Genomic DNA, 27,827 nt, shown 5'->3' on the forward strand with positions numbered 1-27,827 from the left:
ATAGAATCGAATTGGGTGGAAAATGACTTACTGTATTGCTCTCAATCACTCCCACTCACTCACTCATTTACTTTCACTCACTTACTCGCGCACTCTCTTCATAACTCACTCACTCTCCCTCTCACACTCTTTCTCACTCACTCGCTCACTAACACACTCACTTACTCTCTTTCTCCCTCCTTCACTCACTTACTTTCACTCTCTCTCTTTCTCTCTCTCTCTCTCTCTCTCTCTCTCTCTCTCTCTCTCTCTCTCTCTTTCTCTCTTGCTCTACACATACACATACTATCTCTTTCACTTCCTTACTCTGTCACTCACTCACTCACTCACCCTCTAACTCACGTACTATCTCTCCCTCCCTAACTCACTCACTTGCTATCTCATTCTCTCACCACAATTTATTAAATTTTGTAAAGACCAAAGGAGTCTAAACCATAATAAATGCCTTATGTAAACTGTATAGCTCCCGTTAAATGTAAGAAAGGCCCAACACTTCTAACTTTGCGTGATTCAAAAAAACAATCTCTCTCTCTCTCTCTCTCTCTCTCTCTCTCTCTCTCTCTCTCGCTCTCTCTCTTTCTCGTACGCGAAAACTGGACTTTTAATGAAGAGTCGGCGTAAAAGGACTATTGTATAATGGGCACGACATCGGAGAAAACCGGTTGATGGTCGGGAGCCGGTGCCAAATTCCTCTCCCTCCGTCTTAAAACGTAGATACGAGTACATTGACAGCTCACCGGGCGTACGCCGACCATCGACATCCAGCCATACAGGTGCGTGGACATCGCGATCGGTTTATAAACACTTGTTAATCCGTACTTAAGAAGTGCAGGATTTAACTTCGGAGCCCCCTCCTCAGTGTCGAAGGACGACTGCCCCCTCTACGTTTTCAGGGTTTGAAATGGTTTAAGAAAATACAGAATACAGATAAGCGCGTTCCGTGCTGCGATGCTATTCCTTAGGCGGGCGGTTTAAACGATTATACTCGATTTCATTTTAAAAAAATCATAAAAAGGACACGTTTGACTTTTTTTAACGGGGTTAATTCTTCCACGTGACTCCTGCCGTCTGTGGGCTTAGTGTTCCTGCGAATCTCGACTCCAGTTTTAATCGTGCGAAATGGAGTGTTACAGAAGGTGCTAATCGGTCGTAAATGATAAAACGTTATAAAAATATGAGATCGTCCTTTCAGATTGGCCTTTCAATGGCGTAATTGCCACTTTTAACCTTGAGATAACAAATAACAAACCGTCACGATTGGCTAATGATATAGTGTTGCGAATTTATTAGAATAGTTCAAATGACTATTTATGACGGACGGAGTCTCGTGATCCTCGGCACAAGTATTCTGCGTCGGATGCAATTCGATTTAATTCCATTCTAAACGGATTATATTTATTTATTTATTTATTTTAAATATATTATTTATCTCACTCTAACATACTCAGCTTTTTCGCGAATGAACAGCCCTCTTCGACTTTGACAAGGGAGAGGAAAAGAGAAAAATCCGTGGAAAAAAGGCCGCCTCGACGAGTAAACCCCCCCTTCAGACTGTGTGATCCGATCCTCGTGACACGATATCACACTTAGTGCCGTTCTCGCTTAATCGACTTGTTTGGAAAGTTCATTAAAAGTAAGGTTTGCCTTGTGCTGGTAAAAAAAAAAAGTTTTGGAGTAAAATTGAGTGTTTTCATTGAAAAAAAAGTTTACAGGTGGAAATGGGAAAACTCACGCCTATTCATCGCCTACTTCTTCAGACAGAGGTACAGTTCAATTTTATGTAAATATATATTTTTTTAATTAACTACTTAAATTTACTTGTTACATTTTATTTAAAAAAAGCCTGAGACACTATAGAATTTTTTTTTAATTTAACACCGCATAAAAAAAATCAAAACTATGGAACTGTAATTTTTTTTTAAATTTAACCTATATTCGTTTTATTAATCTTAAATAAACATTTTTTCCCAGACGATGAAATTTTTAATCTAGAAGTAACATGTGTCTTCATACAAAGCCTACCACACGCTAATTTGCCCATAAACAAAATTTAAAAAAAAAACATATAAACACTGTATATCCACTTAAAATAAACATTTACAATTTTTTTTTCAACATTTCAATCAAGACTTTACAAAAAAAGAATAATAAATTAAAAGAAGTAACTTGGTCGCTAAACATAATGAATTAATGTATACATAGTGATCAAAAATTTATTGGAGGATATATCCCCAAGGATTTCGTGTCATTCTCAAAACGTTAGCAACTATTGAAATATAAATCGTAAAAAAATTAATCTGACAAATCCAATAAAAAAATAAATAAAATATATTTTTTTAGATTGAGACTGTGAAAATTGTAATTAAATGTTTAATATCCAGCAGTAAATTGGGTCTTTTTGATACAAAACCTACCATTGGCCTAAAATCAAATTTAAAAAAAAATATATATATATTAATATATATAATTTATATGTAGATAGATGTACATGTAATAAATTTAATATTGATTCATAATTTATTAGTACAAAATCACTAATTAGTTCATGTTATTCTCAAACGATGACAATATTGAAACAGAAAGCCGTTCTATATTGAAATTTTTCCCTGATCCTAACGCTACATAACCTTACCTTACACGTCCCTAACCCTACCCTACGTAACCTAGCCTAACCCATCCACCCTCCCCGATAACGCGTAAATAATTCATGTATCCAGCCCAAAAACATATCAATATTAAAATATCGACTTAAAAATTGAGCAAATCAATTCTACTCGCCCCATTTAAATATTGTGATCATTAAATAAAAACTCCATGTATGCAATACAATAAAATTTTATACAACCAAAGTTTCATTGTGTCGTCGATATTTGATTTTTAAACTTTTTTTATACAAAGCCTACCAAACTCATTTGGCCACAACATTTAAAAAAATTAAATATCCACTTAAAAATATATGTAATGTATATTGATTCAAAATTTATTAGATCGATTCCTAAGGATTTCGTTCTCAATAAGTCAACCACTATTGAAACAGAAAAAACATTTATTTTTTATTTGTGAAAGTCAATTTAAAATACATATTATTGTAGACTGAGGCAGTGTAATTTTTAATTATCTGATAAAAATTTAATAGCTAGAAATAACGTGTCTTTACACTCTCTTTTAACCATAAATAAAAATTTAAAAAAATTATATATCCACATAAAACATATAGTCATATATTGATTCAAAATGTATTACAACAATCCACAAGTAATTCGTGGTATTTTCAAAAAGTTGACAACTATTGGATCAGAAAACCATATTTTTACATTTTTTAATTTGTGAAAGTTAATTTAAAAAATACTTTTTTTAAACTGAGGCGGTGCAATTTTGCAAATATTATATTTCAATAAATATTTAATATCTAGAAGTAACCTGGGTTTTTTCATACAAAACCTACGACACTATCATTTGACCATAAATAGAATTTTAAAAAGTTACAGATCCACTTGAAATAATTATAATCATTCGATTCCAAATTTATTAGAACAGTCCACAAGAGTTTCGTGTTATTCTCAAAAGTGAACAATATTGACAAAGAAAACCATTTTTCTACATTCTGTTAAGCAAGAGTCAATTTAAAAACATAAACATAAATTAAATATATATTTTTTAGACTGAGGCAGTGGAATTTTTTATTTTTTTTCATGAATATTTAATATCTAGAAGTAATCTGTGTTTTTTCGTACAAAACCTATCACGTTATCATTTGGCCTTAAATATTGGGTTGTCCGGAAAATAATGCAGGATTTTGGTATTAAACAAAAAAAAAGAAACTAGTTACTTTAAAGCAATGTTCTTTAATCAAAATAATTTCCCATACTCTCAATACATTTCTCCCAACGTGTTGGTAACTTATTAATTCCGTCTGAGTAGAATTCAGAATTTTTAGAATTGATAAAGTCAATAAATGCATTTTCCAGTTCCGTTTGATTTTTGAATATTATGTGTTGTAAGTAGTGGTCCAGGTGTCTAAAAAAATGGTAGTCAGTAGGCGAGAGGTCCGGAGAGTAGGGTGGGTGAGGCAAAGTTTCATAGCCAAGCTCCAATAATTTTTGTGACGTTACACGTGACACATGTGGTCGAGCGTTGTCATGCAACAAAATGGGCCCTTTCCGATTGACCAAAGAGGGCTTCATTACTGCCAATTTCTGATGCATGGTATTAATTTGGTTACAGTATGATTCAGCATTGATGGTTTCGCCAGGATTTAAGAAGCTGTAGTGTATTAAACCAAATGAAGCCCACCATACCGTAACCATTACCTTTTTTTGATGAGTTGGGGGCTTTGGAAAATGTATTGGAGCTTCTCCTTTGTCGAGCCACTGTCCAGAACGTCTAGTGTTATCGTAGAGAATCCACTTTTCGTCACATGTAACAATTCTGGCCAGAAATGGGTCATTTTTGTTTCGACAAAGAAGTGATGCACAAACATCAAAGCGCTGATTTTTTTGGCGATCGTTTAATGAGTGTGGAACCCAATTTTCGAGTTTTTTCACTTTTCCAATCGCCTTGAGGTGGTCAGCGACGGTCGTTTTACTGACTTTGAGTTGCTCTGCAAGTTCTCGAACAGTTGTTTTGGGGTTTTCTTCCACCACTGATCGCAGAACATCATCATTAAGAGAGGAAGGCCTTCCACGACCTTCTTCATCTTCAAGGCTGAAATCTCCCTCCCGAAATTTTTTAAACCACCTTTGCACAGTGCACTCATTAACACAACCCTCGCCCCAGACTTGGTTAATGTTTCTAGCCGTTTGGGCTCCGCTTCGGCCGAGTTTAAACTCGTAAAAGAAAATCGTACGAAATTCTCGCTTTGACATTATAAGGATGACTGAATTATTTCCAAGTAGCGGAATGCTACAGAGGTAAACAAACAATATCATTTGGAAGAGGATTAATAAGTGTTGACATTCATACAAATGAGTAATCCTGTAAACGTAAACAGAATATTTTATATAGATTTTTTTTAATGAAAACTTAAAATCCTGCATTATTTTCCGGACAACCCAATAAAATAAAAAATATACATCTCCTCCACAAAATAATTATAATTTATAAAAAATATGCAATAAATGCAAAATCGAGTCAAAATTTATATTCCAAAGTTATTTGCAAGGGTTATTAAAAAAAAAGAAAATAGAAACCAGAAAACAATGCGTTCCTGTTTTTCTAAAATGATTGAAATTGGTTAAAGTATTGTTTTAAGCCCTTTTTTAAAGGAACCTACGCCAAGGAATAATAGTTTTTGGCCGTCTAATTTGCATACATGCTAATCCACAACCGGTCGTTGAACGGTCTTAGATGTCCCGAGGTTGAATTAAAACTACCTTGAACAAGACACCTTTATAAAATGACATTATATTTCACATTTTGTTTTTTGGGGGGCCCATCTGGTGAAAAAGTCCTACAGTTAAAATACTGTAATCGTTAAATAAAAATATACAATTCTCTATAATTTTTTAAAATCAGAGTTTCATTGTATCGGTAGGGGGAACGTTTGATGTGTGTGTGTGTGTGTGTGTGTGTGTGTGTGTGTTTGTGTGTGTGTGTGCGTATGTAGTTTTTGAGCATAAGGAATAAGTTCATGCTGTTTTTTCTCCTTCTACAATCTTGTAATTTGTCCCTAAACCTAAAGTATCTTATCTAACCTTACCTGTCCCTAACTCTAACCTCACCTAACCTAACCCATGCGCACTCCCCGGTAATGCAAAATCGATGTTCGCGCAAAAAATGTCTGCAACGAACTCAAAAACATATCCCTGTTAAAATATCGACTTAACATATCGGGAGAAGAAAAAAAGCAAGTCCCCGATGTTGAGTACTGCCTTAAGTACTGTTATGTCAATAAACAATTCCAGTAAAGAAATGATGTTTGTAGATCGACCTGCTTACTTTACATAGATGGCTTGTTCACCATATTTAACCAAATGCTGGCCATGTGCTTTATAACCTAAACCATTGCATTAGTTTTTTCCGATGAGAAAATTTTTTTCTCTTCTTTTTTGGGAAATTATGCCCTGATGTTTTTGATTGTTGATTGTAAAAATGTATATTAATTATGTATATTTTCTTAATAAATAGGCCCTGATGATGGCAACATAATGTTGCCGAAAGCTTGGTGATTCCAACACTTTTGTCCTTCTTTCACCTAGTAAAGACCTTAAAGAAGATTAACTCTACATTAATTCCAGTAAATTTAGATGATAAGCTTTATTTTTTCCATTAGACACATCGTGGATTAGCATGTGGCAAACAAATTGGCCTGTAAAATCCCTTCGAATAACGGTTATCATTCTGGTATGTCTGTCGCTCTCTGTGCGTTGTATAAACACAAAAAATGTCTTTTTTCCCCTATCAAAACACATCTGAGCACATAAAAATACTCACTGAAGTCGTTTATTACCTAATAAATCATAAGTTCATTTTCAGGCGTATAATTTAGGCCTTTTTGTTTTATTTGGTTTGTTTTTATACAATGACAATATAAATTTTCGTTTTTCTTTCTTCTTTTCCATATTAGTTTATAACGAACCTTGACCACGTGAGTGGTTAAATCAAAAATTTGTCTCATGAATGATCATGGCATGTGTATATTCCCTTCTTTTTAAAAATATTTTTTTTTTTTTAAACAGACGACTGAAATCACTTTCGCGATCTTGGTGATATTAACGCACGTACAAGAACCCTACTTGACATAAGTCTAGCAAATACTAACAAACGATTACTGACGGTAGTTCCCTCATATCCAACCTTATCTACAATTCTAAATTTAACATTTTTTTAATGCTTACTAAAACGCTCGACGCACTGAATTGCAGCGGCACGAGAATGTGTTTACAGTTTGATTCTCTTGAGGTCAGTATAATTTTTTATTGACCTTAAAAACCGATTTTTAAACACCATTGAGACATTAGAGAAGAACTAAAGCCTGGGTTTTCCAACTTCCACAGACCAAAGAGACCCGATGTGTTCAGCAGCTCACAGCATAATCGAAAGGCTTAGGTCATGGCCTTCGAACGGTCGACAAGGATCGAGAGCTTGAATCTTTTTTTTACGAACGGGAGATCAGGTTTTGAACGACGCCTCTATCTTAGGGGCTCGTCCTGAAATCACGCCACTTCTTCGTACTCGACCGATACGCAAGATCCATTACTACTCCCACGCCGATGATAAAACTTGGCTATCAAGAGTTTTAAATATAATTAGGAGAGTTAAGTCCGAATTGTCCTTAACTAGACATTTTCAGCTTTTCGAGCTTCAGGATAGACCGACAGTATTTTTTATGTCAAATAGTGGTTTGCAAAAATGAAAATATGGGTTAAGAGGTTCAATTAGCAATGGATCGGATTAAAAAAGAAAGACTCTCTCACTTACTCATTCACCCTCACACTGACACACTACCACCTCTCTCTCTCTCACTACCTCACTCACTCACTCACTCAGTTACTTACTCACGTATTACATAATAAATTACTCATTTGCGCGCTCACTCTCTCTCTCTCCTCTCCTCTCCCTCTCCCTCTCTCACTCTCTCACTCACTCACTCACTTAGTTACTTACTCACCTATTACATAATAACGTACTCATTTGCGCACTCTCACTCTCTCTCTCTCTCTCTCTCTCTCTCTCTCTCTCTCTCTCTCTCTCACACACTCTCACACGTTCAAAAAGAAAGACTGCTGGAATGCGTTCTTCCGCCTTTTCCTCCTTTATCGCCATTTGTATTTCCGACCGAGCTTACAAGTCTNTAAATAGGCCCTGATGATGGCAACATAATGTTGCCGAAAGCTTGGTGATTCCAACACTTTTGTCCTTCTTTCACCTAGTAAAGACCTTAAAGAAGATTAACTCTACATTAATTCCAGTAAATTTAGATGATAAGCTTTATTTTTTCCATTAGACACATCGTGGATTAGCATGTGGCAAACAAATTGGCCTGTAAAATCCCTTCGAATAACGGTTATCATTCTGGTATGTCTGTCGCTCTCTGTGCGTTGTATAAACACAAAAAATGTCTTTTTTCCCCTATCAAAACACATCTGAGCACATAAAAATACTCACTGAAGTCGTTTATTACCTAATAAATCATAAGTTCATTTTCAGGCGTATAATTTAGGCCTTTTTGTTTTATTTGGTTTGTTTTTATACAATGACAATATAAATTTTCGTTTTTCTTTCTTCTTTTCCATATTAGTTTATAACGAACCTTGACCACGTGAGTGGTTAAATCAAAAATTTGTCTCATGAATGATCATGGCATGTGTATATTCCCTTCTTTTTAAAAATATTTTTTTTTTTTTAAACAGACGACTGAAATCACTTTCGCGATCTTGGTGATATTAACGCACGTACAAGAACCCTACTTGACATAAGTCTAGCAAATACTAACAAACGATTACTGACGGTAGTTCCCTCATATCCAACCTTATCTACAATTCTAAATTTAACATTTTTTTAATGCTTACTAAAACGCTCGACGCACTGAATTGCAGCGGCACGAGAATGTGTTTACAGTTTGATTCTCTTGAGGTCAGTATAATTTTTTATTGACCTTAAAAACCGATTTTTAAACACCATTGAGACATTAGAGAAGAACTAAAGCCTGGGTTTTCCAACTTCCACAGACCAAAGAGACCCGATGTGTTCAGCAGCTCACAGCATAATCGAAAGGCTTAGGTCATGGCCTTCGAACGGTCGACAAGGATCGAGAGCTTGAATCTTTTTTTTACGAACGGGAGATCAGGTTTTGAACGACGCCTCTATCTTAGGGGCTCGTCCTGAAATCACGCCACTTCTTCGTACTCGACCGATACGCAAGATCCATTACTACTCCCACGCCGATGATAAAACTTGGCTATCAAGAGTTTTAAATATAATTAGGAGAGTTAAGTCCGAATTGTCCTTAACTAGACATTTTCAGCTTTTCGAGCTTCAGGATAGACCGACAGTATTTTTTATGTCAAATAGTGGTTTGCAAAAATGAAAATATGGGTTAAGAGGTTCAATTAGCAATGGATCGGATTAAAAAAGAAAGACTCTCTCACTTACTCATTCACCCTCACACTGACACACTACCACCTCTCTCTCTCTCACTACCTCACTCACTCACTCACTCAGTTACTTACTCACGTATTACATAATAAATTACTCATTTGCGCGCTCACTCTCTCTCTCTCCTCTCCTCTCCCTCTCCCTCTCTCACTCTCTCACTCACTCACTCACTTAGTTACTTACTCACCTATTACATAATAACGTACTCATTTGCGCACTCTCTCTCTCTCTCTCTCTCTCTCTCTCTCTCTCTCTCTCTCTCTCTCTCTCACACACTCTCACACGTTCAAAAAGAAAGACTGCTGGAATGCGTTCTTCCGCCTTTTCCTCCTTTATCGCCATTTGTATTTCCGACCGAGCTTACAAGTCTCGTTTGTAAGAAAAAAAAGGTTGCAGAGCTTTGGCGATAAGACCGGGAGGACGACAGACTCTTTTCCACGTGTAACCCTAGCGGCAAACACGCAGATTCCACGTTGCTGTTTTTTTTTTCTGCAATCGATTCTTCTTCTTTTTTGAAATCAAGAATTTTTAAAAAAGAACGGGCCTAGAAAAATAGACTAAAAGCGAAGCGAAATCTTTTTTTTATTTTTTTATTTTTTTTATTTGCTCAGAGGCCCATAGTATAATAGATAACTTGAACCCGAAGGCCAACCGAGGCGTTGGCGATCGGGGTCGTTCAACCAAGATTTTGCGGCGTTTGAATTAATTAATTCATAGAACAGTTCACGCTGAACTGTTATAAGACTCAAATTTAAGGTTTGCAAATATCCATGAGCGACAAGAATAAAGACAAGTTCCAACAAAAATGAAGAGAATTGACAAAAACTAAGAACCCTTTCATTTTCATATTACAAATTATTATTATCAGATTAGTCTGTAAGTTTGCATGTCTGCGCTTTGGAACCCCCTTTTTAAATGGTTCTTTTCTGTTAATGAGAGTTAAAAAAATACGTGTGTATTTAACGTGTATTTTACGTGTCAGGTCCATTGCCAGCCTAGTAATGCTTACATTTACTTTTTTCCAAACTGATAAAACTCGTTCTGCACAAATTTTATCCAGTGATTAAACACATTTAAACATAAATTAGGTATTTTTTGTATATACGAGCAATTTATACGGAACACTTTTATAGAATATCTACGTATTTCACATTGCACAAAAAGAGGAATTAATTTTTAATCAAATATATTATTCGTTCCTACAAATAGCGATTGACAGTCTTTTTTTTATCACTCACTCTCATTTTGTCCTTTCAGTACTCTCTCTCTCTCTCTCTCTCTCTCTCTCTCTCTCTCTCTCTCTCTCTCTCTCTCTCTCTCTCTCTCTCACTCACTCACTTTCTATCTCTCTTACTTACTACTTATTACTTATTCAATTACTCACACACTATCTTTCTCTTTCTCTTTTACTTACTCTCTTACCTATTACTTCATTACTTATTCATTTATACACATTATCTCTCTCTCTCTCTCTCTCTCTCTCTCTCTCTCTCTCTCTCTCTCTCTCACACACACACACACACACACACACACACACACATACACACACACATACCTTTTAAGGGAAAAATATAGGTGTATGTTACCTGGCTGTAATAATATTTAATTTTGTAAACCTTTGTTCACTTTCTTTAATTTGTATGTATTTCATTGTATTTAATTCCCTTAAGCTTAATCTCAGTCGATTTTTTTTTTTTGCCAAAAAAGCCAAATATGAATTTTGCTTCTCCCCGCGCCAAATTTGCCTCTTTGCCAAAGCTTGAGAGAGGACGTGTTGTCGTCTTATCAATATTGTTTGCCAACGTTAAAACAATATTTACCCGCGAAAAAAAACGTTCCAACAAGTCATGAATAAATCTGTTTTGCCAAATAGATAAAAGGTGGAGCAGGGAAAAAACAGTTCGCATCTGTTGATGGCATCAATGTTCGCTTTCTATCGGTACAAATGATTAATAATTCAATAATTTCACAACACAAAACCGGTATTCCTTTTTGGGAACGATTCTCGTACTTTCTAAGCCATGTGATTGCAATTTTCCACCCAATTCCGATCCATTCAGGAGTGCGCAAATTGGTCATAAGCCATATTGCAGCCCCTAATAAGTAAGTCCTCGTATTGTTCGACAATTCTGACCGCAATTGATTCAAAATTTGAGTATAAATAGAAAGTTGTAAGTACCATTGCAAATGTACAGTGATCTCTCCCTAATCCGAACATCGGTACACCGAACATTCCAGTACTCCCAATTGAAAAAACAAATTATACAAGTCAGAATTTTAAGGGAAACAAATGAGTGAAAAAAGAGTGATAGAAAGGGAGTGAAGGAATGCGGTCTTAATGTCGCGGAATTGGGTCATATGCTGACCACTGAAACACCAGTGAGTGAGTGAGCGAGCGAATGAGTGTAAATAGGTGAGAAAGAGTCAGTGAGAGAGAGAGGTCGAGTGAGTGAGTGAGAAAGAGAGGGAAAAGTGAGATCCGTAAAGAGAGTGAGTGAGCGAGCGAATGAGTGTAAATAGGTGAGAAAGAGTCAGTGAGAGAGAGAGAGAGAGAGATCGAGTGAGTGAGTGAGAAAGAGAGTGAAAAGTGAGATCCGTAAAGAGAGTGAGTGAGTGGGTGAGTCAGATGAAAGATCAAGAACATCCTAGAATATAATTTTCTTGAATTTCTTTTATTCATGAATCACTCATATCCCGCCAACACTAAAAAAAAGAAATGTTAGATCGGTTTCCAATTTGTATTGTGTAAACATAATATACCTACTTGTTAAAAATGAGAGAAAAATAGCAAGAAGAAATGAAGAAAATGTTAAGTAAATAAAAATGTGTGGTGTTTACAGAAAAAACACACTTTGTGCTCTGAAGATGATCTCAATAAAGTGCGAAACGTGGCACTATAAAGAAAATGTTTTTCTAAACCTACGTTACACCAGACCGCACCTCTGAATTTCTAAATAGTAATTAATAAATTAAAAAAAAAAAAGATTGTTTTTTTATTTTGACTGTGTAATTTATTCTAAATAGGTTTATCGTTTTATGTATGCAACAATAATAGTGTTTTGTTGATTTTTTTTAACGTACTTTTGTAACACCCTCTGTAATCCGAATACCCACCTTGCAGTGATTAGTTTGGATTACTGGGGGAGCACTCTATAACTTTTTTTTTACTTTTTCAACTATAGTTTATTACTAGGTATGTCATTTTTCTTTTTTAGGTCTTTTAAGTTCTCAAGCCAGTTAAAGACCCTGTTTATTTTGAATATTTTAAGACTTGTTAAATCACGAAAACTTTACAAGAAACTCGTCGTGAACAGTTATATTATTTCAAATGAAGTGATATCGTCTTAGAAATGGTAAATCCTCTGAGGTCTCGATGTAAATAACGCAGTACAAAAAAAGGACAAACAATAGCGATTTATTATCTAGTTGTAGTAAATAATAAATCAATAAATCGTTAAAACTTTTTATTTTTACACGAACGCCCTTACGCAATGTATTTTCGCTTAAGAAAAGTAAAAGTTGTTGCTCTTTGATCCGCGAAAAAGTTACCCCGATGCAATTTCGATTGAAAACCAGTTTTGCAAGATGTTTGCGAACTTTTACTTCCCTTTATCACAGCCTGGATTGTGTCCAATATGTAAAATATTTTTTTAAATTTGATTTCTCGGCGGTTCTTGTTTTCCTTTCTTCCTGATCTGTTTGTAAACAAGTCCTGTTTGAAAAATAATGGAGATAACGTTTACGTAGGGAGACAGGTTGTATAGATTCTCCGTGCTTTTGCTGACTTCCACTGCCTCGTCCTTTTGTCAGTTTTTTCCTTTTCATACACAATCGTACACACACACAAAAAAAATAAATAAATAAAAAAGCAATAAAATTAATTTATTAGAATTATTTATAACAATTTTATGGTTATTAGATAAAACTTTATTTCTTCATAGTTTTTCGACTATGCACATCATTATTTCTCAACTTTAACTGTCTGCAGCTATTAGAATACTGTCATAAAAATCATCTTTTTTCAATTTATTTAATATTTTCTTCAATGTTTTGACCTCATTTTCAAGCAGTCGGTATGTAATAATTTAACATAGGAAAAATGTAGATCTAACATTTCATTTTTTAGCAGTGAAGGGAGATGTGCGATTCAATATTTAAAAAAATATATTCAGAAATCGTGAGATGCGGTCCATCTCACGATTTCTGAATAATTATCGATTAACGGTCACTAATCACCACACATAAAAAAAAAGGTTTTAAATTCGTATAGCGTAACCATCCCTAAGTTCGTCTTGGTCTTTTACATGACTCTCTCTCTCTCTCACTCACTCACTCACTCACCCACTCTCTTTCTCTCTTTCTCTCACTCATTTACTCACTCACTCTCTCTCTGTCTCTCACACTCTCTTTCTTTCACTCACTCACTCACCCACTCTCTCTCTCTTTCTCTCTTTCTCTCACTCACTTACTCACTCACTCTCTCTCTGTCTCTCACACTCTCTTTCTTTCACTCACTTACTCACTTACTCACTCACTCACCCACTCTCTCTCTCTTTCTCTCTTTCTCCCCCACTCACTTATTCTCTCAACCTTTCTATTATATACCTTTCTAAGTACATATTTATCTCTATCACTTACCCTGCTTTTCTCTCACTTCTTCGCTCTTTTTCTATCCCTCCTATCCTTTTATTTCTTCCTCTCTTTTTCCTTCTCCTTTTCTCTCTCACTTTATTCTTCCTTTTCAATCTTTCTCTCTTTCTTTTTTTGTTAATTGTAACGTACGTTAATTTTTCTTTGAAACAAGCCTACTGTCAGGCATATAAAGGATTTCATCCAATTTGGTTAAACGAGGAGTTGGACCGATATCCATATTAAATAATCCCTAGCTTTATGCAAAATGACTGAAGTGCCTGGTTTTATCGCCTCAGTGATTGGATTCCACTTAAACACATTTTAAGCTGTCGATTTGATGGGTTAATAAAAAAATACGCTGAGTTTCATTATGGATCTCTAGGCATCCAGGAGAAGCGATAATCCTTGATTGTAAGATATCAAGTTTTTTGTTTTCTTTAAAAAAAAAGTATTCCTTTCCAATTTCAAAAATCTTACATAATAATGTTTAATAAAGGTATAGTGAAATTAAAATTTGGCGTTTTATTTTATTGTTTTCGGGTGATTTCTGAGGTGTGGTTCGTTTTGTTTGCCTTTTAAAACTAGCCGGATCTTTTCCACTGATTGACCGAATGACAACTTATCATCGAACGATAACGTGACACGGGACTGAAGGCACGTTTTGAAAATTATTGTGACGGAATCGGGATTTTTTGATGCAATGGAAATTGACCGGATGACACCACAATCTTTTTCCTTCGCGTGATTTCTCAAGGAAGATAAAATGTTATCGACGGATGGTTTTTTTTCCTTCTTGCAATGTAAAGGTTACATAAGACGGCCGTATAATTAAAATATGTAAATTAATACGGATACGTACTGATTTGATGACCTTTCGTCGGTATGAAGAGTTTAAATGGCCTCCTTTGATTACAAAGCGATAACAGGATCAATTCTACGTCCATACTTTTTAAACGATTTTTTTAAATAAATTTTCATATATTGCAAATCCGTCTTGAACGATGAGCACCACTCACAAAATACAATTTAAATTTGAATCCAACTTGGACTGCATTAAACATCAACGATCCGATAAATCTAAAGAGTTTAAACATTGAGAAAAGAAAAAACTCACCTTCATCATTCGCTCTCTGGCCAAATCAAAGGGAATTCTAGGAGGGAATTGTTTCATTGTTTCAACAACGTGGGTTTTGGGAGAAGTGGAGGAGTGCAGGGCAGTTTTACAATAAAGGACGCCTTCGCACGGCTACTTTTTCGAAAAATTATCCCGTCCTGGCTGTCACACGATCACCGGGCTTTAAAACGTATAAGGCACTAAGTTAGCACGTTGCTCGTGAAATTTTTACCTCATTATTTAATTTGAACAAGGACTTCTTACGGTATTATGAGATTCCTCCGTGTAGTCTGCGGGCCTGAACCTTAATCGATATCGATCATTTTAACGTGAATATGTTTTTGGACCGAATATACAAATTTTTTGCGTTCCCGAAAGAGCATATAGGTTGGGTTAGGAATGGTTAACTTAGAAAGGGATTAGGCTACACTAGGTTAGTAACGGTTAAGTTAAGAAGGGGTTGGATTAGGTTAGGAATGGTTAAATTATTATTATAATTATTTTTAATAACATTAATATAACAGTACTATGGTTGACTAACCAAAATATGTTAGGACTGGTTAAGTTAGGAACGGGTTGGGTTGTTATGTTAGGAATGGTTAAGTTAGGAACGAGTTGAGTTAGGTTATGTTAGGAATGGTTAAGTTAGGAACGAGTTGAGAAAGGTTATGTTAAAACTGGTTAAGTTAGGAACGGGTTGGGTTAGATTATGTTAGGACTGGTTAAGTTAGGAACGAGTTGAGTAAGGTTATGTTAAGACTGGTTAAGTTAGGAACGGGTTGCGTTAGGTTATGTTAGGACTGGTTAAGTTAGGAACTGGTTGGGTTCGATTATGTAAGGACTGGTTAAGTTAGGAACGGGTTGGGTTAGATTAGGTAATTTATTTTTATCATTATTAAATGGATCCAATTGAGTGATCCAATTTCGGACAGAAAAATGGCATTATATACATTTTTTCTTATTTGTACAAAAATCTCCTTAGGAATAGGAAAGACCAACAGAAAAATAAAACAAAAACATTCAATCAACAATATAAACTTACACTATCAAAGAGAAAAACATTTACTTACATATTTAAAATAGAAATATACATTTTTCAAAATACTTTTCATTGTTATTATTTTTTTACATATATTTTTTTGTGTTTTGTTAATAGTCTGCTTTTATATTTACCCTCAGGGGCAATAAAAGTGGCCACCCTTAATATTTTTAATTATCTCTTAGACAAACTTCCATTGATTATCTTACAAAAATAGATCCGTTTTAAAGGATTAGATAGAGGTAAATAAAACAAAGATAAAATCTCGTAATTGTGTTTAAAATTGGGTTTTGTAAATAAATTTTTGAATAGTCAAATCTCTTTTGTTGGTTTTTCTGTAAAGCTTCTTTTTTACGGTGGTTTGATTTTCTTAACTAGTATTATTTTTAGTTTTCACATTTGTTTGAGTGATGGTTTTAAGTGATACAGATTCTGCTAGAATCATAGCACTGTTAGAAGATGGAAGAAGTTAAGCATATGTGGCCAGGGTGCTTAGCATTCCCAGAACAGCTGTCGGAAGGGTCTTCCATCGCTACCAAGTTACTAGAGGTTACTCAAGAATGCATGGAACAGGTCACCTCTCAGAGAGATGTTTGTTCTATTGTTATTATTTATCGACATTCTACCACTGTTGAGATCAAGCAACGACTTCAACAATTTAGAAATCTTAATGTCAGTTTACGCACTGTAAGGCGAAGGCTTTCATAAACCGGATTATGTGCGAGAAAGTGTGCCACTTGTCCAGATTTTCTGGCAAGGCGCAGAACAACTCGGTTAAGTTTCGCATTGGCAATTGGCGGCGGTTTTATTTTTATGCATGACAATACCAGGCCCCACACAGCTAGGATCGTTGGTGAATACTTGGAACGGGCTTCGTATCGAACACCTTTGGGACGAAAGTGGGTAAAAGTCGCCCAGTCATGCCAGAGAATTCGCAGGAATTAAGAATGGCGCTGTTGGAGGAGTATGAAAATATACCACAGCGCTACACATAAAACCTCATAAAATGCCACGTCGAATGCAAGCGGTGATCAACGCAAGAGGAGGAAATACTCCATACTAAATTGAACATATTCATTTTATTTTGAATATTAATATTATTAATTTTTTTAATCAAAACTGACAAGGAACGGATTAGGTTAGGTTAGGTTAAGTTGAAAATGGTTAAGTTGAGAACGTAACCAATTTAAAGAATTGGTTGTACAGAATGGAATGTTTAATGGGAGAGGATTTCGGATCTGGTAGTTAGGAATGGTTAAATTATGTTAGATTAAATAAATATGTTTCAATATTTTTCCATGAAGCGGAGAAAATATGCGAGTGCGAAGCGCGAGTTCCATTGTCATTCTAAAACTGTCATCCAAATCCAAACGTTATACATACTTGGTCTGCCTATCCTCGCTGGTTCGATCTATCAGACGCACTTCGCCGTCTTCAGCTGTAAATAAAGCACAAATTTCACAGTTCACTATTTCATAGTTCAAATATGTGCATAAAATAAGTAAGATACATAATTTTTCTTCACTAAATATAAGAGTTACTTATACTGCTCGACTTACCTAAGTTGGCCAGCTTTTCCTGTTCAGGGCTTTATGCTTCAAACTCCTTGTCGTTTTTTTTACCAAGTTCTTCAAGTCCTCCTATCTATCTATTCTTCATTTATAGTGTTTCAGTAAATTATTCGATTTTATCTTCAGCTTGATCGGACCATTTCCACTACAAGGATCAACCTCTTATTTCTATACACTACTTTTTCGTTTTATTTCTGAGTTCTTCAGTTTTTCCTTCAAACATTTGCATAGATCTCTGTGTTATTTCCCGTCTATGCGTACCTTTAATCTGAATCTATGTTGTTTAAGTGAGTGTTAAAGCGATGACGGGGCTGGAGACTTTTCCTTTTCCTAATATCCAATATTTTTTTCCACGACTTCTTGCAGTTTCTTTATTTAATTCCGTCTTTAAAACTTATCACTTGGCCTAGATAAACATCCATGTGTCTTTAGCTATAATATCAGGCTTTGAGTCGTTGAAATAGTCTTTTTTATTATTTATGCTCAGCTTTCTCATGTTTTTTTCTAATGATGGTATCTTATATAGTATATCTTGCGATGTTTCTCTGGCGATTTAGCAAATGAGGGTGGGTGAGGCGTTTTCCCGGGCCTTCGATTCCAAGCCTCGTGCTATTGGTTTATATTTTCACATCTCCACACGTGCTTTTGGTTTAACAATTTATGACAAACTAGAATGTTGTATTTATAAAAAGATGGCTGAGGGTCTTGCCTGTTCCACGCTTTCGCAGTTCAGATTATCAAAGATGCCGAGAATCGAACCCACACGAAATTCAGATTCTTAAAATAAAATGTATGTAAGGTTTATTAGTCTTTATTCATTTTTCTGATTATTCTACGCGTCTTTATTATTGAGACGTCTTCAAAGCCGAAATCTTCTGAACATTTTCGCCCATTTTGATTGCCACTATCCATCGTGGTTAGCCTCTTTTCTATCGTCGTAGGTGCTGAACCCCCAGCCCTAAACAGACGGTAATAGGACGATATGACACAAAGAGAGAAAAAATAGATTACAACCCAAACGTGTTTACTCAACCCGCTTATTCGTCACTAATTCTGCTGATAATTGTAAAAATAAAAAGATGTGTAGCAACGTTGCATATCGAAAAATGCAAATCTAATTCAACACATTTAAAAAAAAATAATAATAAGGTCGAAGAGGTTGAATATTTAAGAATATTCAAGGAACCAAATGAAACATTATTTCGGGGGAAAGGGGAGAGAGTGACTGACTTAGTGAGCGAGTGAGGGGGGTGAGAGTGAGTGAGATTAAGAGAGGGAGAGAGAATGAGACCGATTGATTAAACGATTAAACTTTTTATTTAATTTCGCAAAGTTAGCCCACACGTACTTTCTTCCACTTAACATAAAAAGAGAGAGAGAGAGAGAGAGTGAGAGAAATAGTGAATGAGTGAGAGAGTGAGAAGAAGAAAAAGAGAGAGAGAGAGAGAGAGAGAGAGAAGAAGAAAAAGAGAGAGAGAGAGAGAGGGAGAGAGAGAGAGAAAGAGAGAGAGAAAGAGAGAGAGAGAAAGAGAGAGAGTGAGAGAAATAGTGAATGAGGGAGAGAGTGAGAAGAAGAAAAAGAGAGAGAGAGTGAGAAGAAGAAAAAGAGAGAGAGAGGGAGAGAGAGAGAAAGAGAGAGAGTGAGAGAAATAGTGAATGAGGGAGAGAGTGAGAAGAAGAAAAAGAGAGAGAGAGAGAGAGAGTGAGAAGAAGAAAAAGAAAGAGAGAGAGAGAGAGAAAGAGAGAGAGTGAGTGAGAGATAGTGAATGGGTGAGAGAGAGTGAGTGAGATTAAGAGAGGGAGAGAGTGGGTGAGAGAGAGTGAGTGAGATTAAGAGAGGGAGAGAGAGAATGAGAGAGAGAGAGAGAAAGAGAGAGAGTGAGTGAGAGATAGTGAATGGGTGAGAGAGAGTGAGTGAGATTAAGAGAGGGAGAGAGAGAATGAGATTGATTGATTAAACGTATTATTTAATCACGCAAAGTTAGGTCACACGTACTTTCTTCCACTTAACATAAGAAAAAAAAAGGAGAGAGAGAGAGAGAGTGAGTGAGAGATAGTGAATGAGGGAGAGAGAGTGAGTGATATTAAGAGAGGGAGAGAGAATTAGTGGGTGAGTGAGTGAGAGCGAGAGGCATATGGCAGGCCAAGACCAGCTGTTTTGTTTTTTGATTTTTTGTTCAGTGAATCTCTCACCTTTCATCACTGCTTAAAAATGAATGATAATATTAAGAAGCAATGAATAAAATGTTAAATAAGTTTTGTAACTGATTTTCTAAAAAAAATATACGCATTTTTATAGGTTTAACGTTTTGCGTATGCAATAATAATGTATGCATTTTTTCAAGCACTCTGTAATCCCAATATCCATCCCGCTGAATAAATTAGTTCGGAGCACTGAGAAAGAGCAGAATGTTTGGCTCAAAATATTACAAAAATTGAGTTATTAAATGTGTTTTTTTTTCTTTTCTGTTCCAGCTGATTTTCAAAACGAAAAATGCTTTCCAGACCAGAAGTTTTTGTAGTCTCTACGCCAACAGTCCCGCGGTAAGTTGATAACTTAAAAACAAATCTAATCGCCTAATCTAATAACAAAAAGGTATAAAACATTTTCAGAACACATTCCTAAGCAGATCTATTTCTTTCCTTTTGACCTCCCACCCTGCAATAAATCGGAAATTGCGATTTTTTTTTTTTTTTTTTTTTTTGGTGGGGGGTAACAGAAATATCTGCAGGCTATCTTCCTAAAATAAAAGAAAAGTTACTTTGCCTATTTTTATAGAAGCGTACAAATACCTCAAAAGGAACCTCCTAAAAGGAAAAATACCTTTCAAAAACAGAAAAAGTGTTTTCAAATTTTGATCGCGTTTTTACGCTGATCCATGTATTATTTTCCAGATAAACATTTTCAAACAGTATTTTATTGCTCTAATATACATATTAATTTTTTTTCTTTAATAAAAACGTTAGGTATAATTTTTACAAATTTTTATAATATTCATTTGGTTTCAATTGTCCTTTGTTTGTTTATTCCATTATGGATTATTTTTATTGTATCCTTTAATGTGTCCTTTCGTCCTTGTCTACTTTTTCTTCACTTTCTTCTACCCGCCCTCTCAAATCGGCCTTAAAAACGATAGAATGATATTAATTGGACGTAAAAAAGAAGGTGAGCTGGATATTTAAGTACCTCCCTCACCCCTTCCCACTGAACAAAGTTTCAAAATATAATTGACTTGTTTTGATCGCTATGAAGAAACATTCGATTACATAACTATTATTAACGTTTAAAACAGGAAGAATAACAACTTGTTGAAAATAAGGTCGATTATTATTTTCAATAAGAGAAGTTATTAAAAATGCAATTTGCATAATAAATCTTTTTACGGTCGATTAATATGTATATTTTTCGTTTTTTTTTTTTTTTTTTTTTTTTTAAATTTATATACACGGTGTTCAGCTATTCGTGTTACAAACTTTGCCAGTAGATTCTACATTCAAAATGGAACCAAAAAGCCCTGATTAACTATGGTCCGAATCTCAACAGTTTCGGAGTTATTCCACTTTTTCTGATTTTTTAAGATTTCACGACCTTTCTTCATATAAACAATGATCACCGTTGATACCATTGAAAATTACGTCAAATTTCCAGTAATTTGTCATCAAATACTAAACTTGTAAACTTTGGTTAAATATGCGTTTTAGTTGCGAGAACTTTGAAAAAAAAAATTTTTTTCAAAGTTGCAAAACTTACTATGGTGATTCTAAAGTACTATTTCCAAACCAAGAGGCCAACAAATTTCAGAAAACGTACTCCATTTAATATCCTTTTTAGTGGTGCAATTGCTTTTTTAATTTCTTTTTTCAAATATGAAGTATGAATGATGAAATAATAAGTAAACAATTGCGCTATTTCGGTTTCTCACACAAATTAGAAAACGTTTAACAAATTCATTCAAAATCCCTTAAGTTTTTCATTTTTATTTTTATTTTAATTTTTTTTATCTTTCCGCCTTACCAATCCGTCAGCCACGGTTTGTTCCTTTCCTCCATCAATTTCTTCATCTTTTTTTCATTTTGATTTTGTCTTTTTGTCTGAGACACTCATTGATAGTGTCAATCCCAATGACACAGAAGCTCAGGATCTATCAGCTTTTGTTGGCTTTCCTTGCAAGTCTCCCTCTCGTTGCCATCTACTTCCACTTATTTTAAGTCTCAGCAGACTTTATTTTGCATACCTAATCTATTTAGTTTAGTTTTGCAATTCAACACATTCTTTGATCTAATGATGTTTGAGCTTAATGCTTTGATAGTTATATTCTTGTTTTTGTACCCTTTGGTCAGATTGGACTGGGTACATCTCTCAATTGTATGGACTTCAACATCCAAATGGACTTTAATGTAAAATGTCAAACTGGCCAAATGTAAAAGTTAATAAAATTAAAACATAGATAGTACATATGAATATATAGTAAAAGTAAATTATTATTGTTAGAGGAGGGATAGAAAAACAAACTCAAGAGATCAATTAGTTAAAGAAAGAGCCAAGTGATCTTATTTGGCATTGGCTATTTTAAAAAATCAAACTTATTTTAACACTTCATTTCAAAAGAATGGACATCCAACCAGATCCATTTGGCAAACGAGTAAATAAGCAGAGGTCGCGTGAATTGGCTGATTTGTTCGACTTGCCCTTGAACCTGGCCCCTTCTTTAGATTCGTCTATCGTGAATAGTCACAGCATAGACCCACCTAAAGAAACAATTTAAAAACTGAAAGCATCCAATAAAATAAAGTGCTTTATTTACTCTTTTCATTATTTTATATTTTCTAGTATTTTAATTTTATTTTAAGAAAAATGTATATACAAAAGTGGACAATTTGAGGTGTTATTGAAAATCCAAATCCTTTAACAACTTTTTGTTTAGTCTCATGTAACGCAAAAATGCTTTGGGTTTTTATTTACTTCACAAATTACATTGGAAATTTGTGTAAAGAGTTTGAAAAACAGACATACAAACAAAAACCACTATAGCACAATAAATTGATTTATGCTGAATCAGCACTGGGTCACTCATCACGTCTGTCTTTACTCGAGTAATATGAGTAGTTAACAAACTCGCAAATGAAGACAGACCCTATGCATGAACTCAGTGCGGTGTGTGTTCAGCACGAATTCACAGACTCGCAGATCCACACCACAACGCAATGGGTTTGTATTTATTACTGTTTGGTCAGATCTGCACATACATGTACAAACATACACATGTGTGCAGAGTTGAGCCTATCACTTTTCGCAATCCACCAGCAATGCTAGCTTTTAATTTACAATGAATTAACACCAGACCTCAAGAATCACTCACCACTAGTGTTGGCAGTTTGGGGTCAGATCTCGGTCTTATCCAACCCGCCAAGGTTTTGACAAAGGGCTATTTGCAGCTAGGTCATTTCAGCCCCCACTGCAATTAATTCCTAAATCCAAACTCAACACACTAACAAATAATTTGTATCTTGGTATGGTCTAGATGAAAAACAAATTCACTTGTTATCTGCCAAGCTTTCGAGCTATTTTAAAGTCATCACCAGGACAAGACAACTTGCAGATATCTACAAATTGGCATAATTAATTTTTCAATAAATTGTTTCAACTTATTTCGGGGGACCGCGGTAGCCGAGTGGTTAGCATGAGAGACTCTCACGCCGCGGTCGTGGGTTCGATTCCCACCGTCGCCTCTGGCCCTTTTTTCCCCTTATTAATTTATAACTTATTTAGAATGTAGTTTCAGTCCCAACATTGCCAAGGAGTGTAACACATTGCCAATAAGTGTGGTGTGGTCAATAGTGTTATAGTCCTAATGTGTGTTGAAAAGTGAATGTATTTATTAGTGTGAATGTTTTAATTATTAATATGTAACATTTTGGTTAAGGCGTCTAACTCTTATCTACCACTCAGTTTGGCCCCTCGTCCGCAACTCCCAATGCGTAGTTGTACATTAAACCCTCCTGTACGACAGGAATTACTTTACTTTTTTTTTACCTATAAAATTTCATAAATGCCATTTCTGTTTTAGAACAAAAAGGAACGAGATGCCAGTGCAATGCAAAAGACGAAATCTCCTGATATGTTTTATGTACGTATTTGCAAAAATTATTTTTAAAAGAAGACACAATTTAAGGATTGTGTGAACGCTATAAAAAATTTTGAAATAATACATAAGTAAATTGCATGAGTCCCAGATCAAAAAATTTCCCAAATATTTGTGTCTGTTAAAAAAATTAACGAAAAACTAATAAGTACTTGACAGTTTTGATCTCTCTCTATTATTATTTATTATTTTAGTACTCAGACATAACAGTACGTTTGGCCTCACCTGAAAGATTGCAGTCTAAGCCTGAGGCAAGCGCTCTTAAATTTGGCAAGCATTTTACAGATCATATGCTAAAAGTAGAATACCACGAGAGCATTGGAGGATGGCAAAAGCCTATCATATGCCCGATGGAATACATTTCGCTTCATCCAGCGGCAAAAGTGTTGCATTACGCAATCGAGGTAAATCGAAACTAATCGAAACTTTTGGTTATTAACACACAAAAAAATGCTCTTTGTATAATGTTCGCCCTATTTATTAGCTGTTCGAAGGTATGAAAGCTTATAGAGGAAGGGATGGACACATTAGGATTTTTCGACCCGAGCTTAACATGGAAAGAATGAATATGTCTGCAGCACGGTCAGGTCTTCCGCAGTTTGACGCAGAAGAACTGATTAAATGTATGTGCAGATTGGTTGAAGTAGATCAAGAATGGGTACCGCACTCAGAAGCAGCAAGTCTTTATTTAAGGCCGACATTTATAGGAACTGAGGTACAACTCTTCTGTTAGCTTAGAAAATACATAATAATAATTATATTGTGTAATTAGGTAAATCAATTAATAAGTTAAAACATATTTGAATAAATATTTCAACACCAAAATTTACTACTTTTTTTAAGAAAATAAAAATTACTGTCATGTTGAATCTAGATGGGTGAGATTTATTTTAGTATAGTAATTCAGTACATAACTGTAACATTTTATAAAAGATTTGTCATTAACCATGCAATGTAAATATTTTAAATTTTAAAATTTATCCTGGGTAAACTGGTAATTCTAAGTGTTGATAATGTTTAGATCAATATTTCTTTTCAAATCAAATTCTTATTTTAACAATCATTTATTAATTTTATTTTGTCATTTAGCCTACTTTAGGTGTGCAAGTGCCAACCTCTGCTTTACTCTATGTGATCCTATGCCCGGTAGGGCCGTACTTCGGGGCAACCCTTGCACCTGTGTCGCTCCTTGCAGATCCCCAGTATACGCGAGCATGGCCGGGAGGAGTCGGAGACAGAAAAATGGGCTCAAACTATGCCCCAACGATTCACGTTCAGGTTGAATAAATTGTATATTTATTTTAATTTTTGCGTAATTTAATTTAAATAATTTTTAGCGAGAAGCCGACTCCATGGGCCTTCAACAGGTGTTGTGGTTGTACGGTGAAGATCTACAGATAACTGAAGCAGGAACCATGAACTTGTTTATGGTATTCAGGAAGAAAAATGGAGGTACATAAATTTAAATATTGTTTAAAAAAAAAACTTGTTTTTGTAACAGAAAATGGTTTCAACTTAATGTTGTTCATTTTTCTCAAGGCATCATCAATTTTAAAAATCCTAATAAAATTGGTCCCTTAAAATTTTAATATAATTAGCCTCTTAATATATAATAATATACTTTTAAAATTGTATAATCATAGTATTTTTTAAATTCTAATAACAGTTATGTGCCAAATGGAACAATTTTATTCCCTAAGTCCATGTGCACATGTCCTGCACCAACGGTGCAAATCAACTCCTTAATTTTCTTAATATTGGCTCATTTAATAGTAAAATTATAACAGAAAAATTGGTATAAATTATTCATTATTATTTGTGAAATTATTACCGTTAAGAGTACATCGCTTTTTACTAAATTAATTGTTTCAATAATTTCAATTTAATTGGGAATTATTAACTTGCCAGTATTTTTTTGGTACAGGTCTTTCTTTTTTGTTTCTTGATCTGTATAATAATTGAGAAAGCACTGGCCAAATGTTTCATTTCTTCCTTTTGTTCTCATCAACTTTTTATATTTTCGTGATTGCATAGAAAGTTGATCATGATTCTTCCATTTTATTTCAAGTTGTTTCATTATAAATTGTATGTATATAATATATATATAACAGTATTTTAATGTATAATTAAACCTGAGATTTTGGTTGAGTATTTTTTGAATTAAAATAATGTATTTTTCAATGTTTATTTATTCTTTCGCAGAGAGAGAGATGGCTACTTGCCCTTTGAATGGTCTCATTCTCCCTGGCATTACAAGACTCTCGATATTAGAAATTGCACGTGAATGGAATGAATTTGAAGTCACCGAAAGGGATGTGACAATGGGTGAAGTGCTGAGTGGTTTGGAAGACGGTTCGGTAAGTAATGAATATATTGCTTACTTTTTTCTAAGTCTAATCAGGACTTCCATGTTTAATCATCATCATAAGCCTGCGATCAAGTGTGACACTTGGGCTTGCAATGGAAACTCAAGTGATGTACCAATAGGTACTTTCAAGTGCCAGAATATCCTTCTCTCCCATCCACAACACAGAAATCGGGTGTTCCACAAGGAAGCATCCTTGGTCCTATTCTCTGTTCAATACACTGCAGACATTTCTTTCAATCCCAATACCGCCTTTTAGCAAACCCAGTCCCAATAGTGGCCTTTAGAAACCTCCTGGACCATCTCATGTTTGAAAGAATAGTTCAAGAAATGGAGGATCAGACTCAATAAAACCAAAAAATTACTAGTCACTCCAATCCAAAATCCAACTGACCATTGCTCAAGCTCCCTATTTCATATCCGACCTTACAATCCACACATACCTTCAACAAAACCAAATCTCAGTAAATAACCTATCCTTCAATGTTCTATGCTATTTTAGACTTTACACCAACAAAAGCCAACATATACCACAACTAACCTGGATTTACAGAATTGAACTGTGGGGTTCAACCAAGCGTCCCAACCTCCAAGCCAGCACTCCCACCAGTTAATCCAATCCAAAAGCCTTCAGACCAATGCCCAAGCTCCCTACTTCATATCCAGCCTTACTATCCACGCAGATGTCTGTTATTTTAGACTTTACACCGACAAAAGACTTTGAACACTCACACTCGACTTCAAAGAATAGAATTGAGCAGACGACATAAACTACTCAATAGACAACAACAGATCAAAACTCTCATTGCAAAATAACTGCCTCATCTATATACACTACAACCAATCTGGACTTACAGAACTGAACTGTGTAGTTCAACCAACCGTTGAACCAGTTACTCCAATCCAAAATCCTTCAAACTAATGGCCAAGCTCCCTACTTCGTATCCGACTTTACAACTCACACAGACCTTCAAACATTTGTTCTCGAAAATGCAAGAAATCAAAAAAGACATCTTCATAAAATTCTAGATCCTCATCCTTACCTCGTAGTCCAACACCTTTAATTCCGAACCCTTCCTGACAATCCTCTAAGTCACCTAAATCAACAACAAAGATTTTTCTCGCAGTCTAGTATTGGAACATAACAAACTTTTTTTAAGTACTACAATATTTCAGAATAATCAGGAAAAAAGCTTGTTAAATTTTGTCACACTAACTTTTTTTTTTTTTTTTTCAGTTGGAAGAAATATTTGGTACAGGAACAGCATGTCTAGTGAGTCCGATTGAATCAATACATTTCAGAGGGAAATTGCACAAAATACCGACTATGCAACAAGAAAATCCGATATGCACTAGGTTATTAAAAGCTTTGACGGATATTCAGTATGGCATGGTAGATCACCCCTGGGCTCGAGTGATTGATTAGTGATTTCAGAAGAAGGATAAATACCTGCTACATAAACGTTGTTTGTACTTGTTACTAGTTGTAAATACGTATGCGTCTTATAAACTGTAATTCAAAGGAATAAACTACATACGTAATAAATATGATTGGATTGAATAATAATTCAAAAATGAAGAATATATGTTAAATTTTAAGCAGAAAATAAAATATAGTTTACTTTAAAAAGTAATCTATGTTTTAGACTAAAATCGTCAACGTTATTTATTTTCAATTTTTACAGCTTGGTTAAAATGTTTTCTGTAAATATTTGAAATTTGTTAAATTAAATACTATCAAATTGGAAAAAAAATAGAAGAATATACTTAATTTAATTGTAGTAGTAACATTATTTTATATAAATAATTAACATTTTATTAAACAATATATTTTAAAAGTTAATTTAGAATTTCATTTTGTAAAAGT

General features: G+C 34.7%; 1 protein-coding gene across 4 annotated transcripts; it reads left to right on the forward strand.

Moving 5' to 3' along the window:
• Positions 1–925: 925 nt before the first annotated feature.
• LOC106673166 (branched-chain-amino-acid aminotransferase, cytosolic) lies at positions 926–27,553 on the forward strand. 4 transcript variants are annotated; one of them, XM_014405186.2, is made up of 10 exons: positions 926–1,653; positions 1,706–1,763; positions 19,928–19,996; positions 23,521–23,580; positions 23,790–23,999; positions 24,080–24,310; positions 24,685–24,873; positions 24,933–25,047; positions 25,798–25,952; positions 27,198–27,553. In XM_014405186.2, exons 2-10 carry the CDS (start codon positions 1,719–1,721, stop codon positions 27,384–27,386), a joined length of 1,263 nt encoding a protein of 420 aa, XP_014260672.1. In that variant the 5' UTR covers positions 926–1,653; positions 1,706–1,718; the 3' UTR covers positions 27,387–27,553. The 4 variants fall into 4 exon arrangements, with proteins under 4 accessions (XP_014260672.1, XP_014260673.1, XP_014260669.1 ...); XM_014405187.2 differs by having other exon boundaries at positions 1,713–1,763; XM_014405183.2 differs by having other exon boundaries at positions 926–1,633.
• The last annotated feature ends 274 nt before the right edge of the window (positions 27,554–27,827 follow it).

This window comes from Cimex lectularius, unplaced genomic scaffold, assembly GCF_000648675.2.
Source record: "Cimex lectularius strain Harlan isolate CLEC.00 unplaced genomic scaffold, Clec_2.1 scaffold201, whole genome shotgun sequence".
NCBI classification, from domain to species: domain Eukaryota; kingdom Metazoa; phylum Arthropoda; class Insecta; order Hemiptera; family Cimicidae; genus Cimex; species Cimex lectularius.

Bases quoted from the DNA above. Each gene is read 5' to 3' on its own strand.
- LOC106673166 (XM_014405186.2), top strand. From the start codon at position 1,719: ATGGGAAAACTCACGCCTATTCATCGCCTACTTCTTCAGACAGAG. The intron at 1,764-19,927 runs GTACAGTTCAAT...TTTCTGTTCCAG, and splicing joins GCCTACTTCTTCAGACAGAG to CTGATTTTCAAAACGAAAAA. The intron at 23,581-23,789 runs GTACGTATTTGC...TTATTATTTTAG, and splicing joins AATCTCCTGATATGTTTTAT to TACTCAGACATAACAGTACG.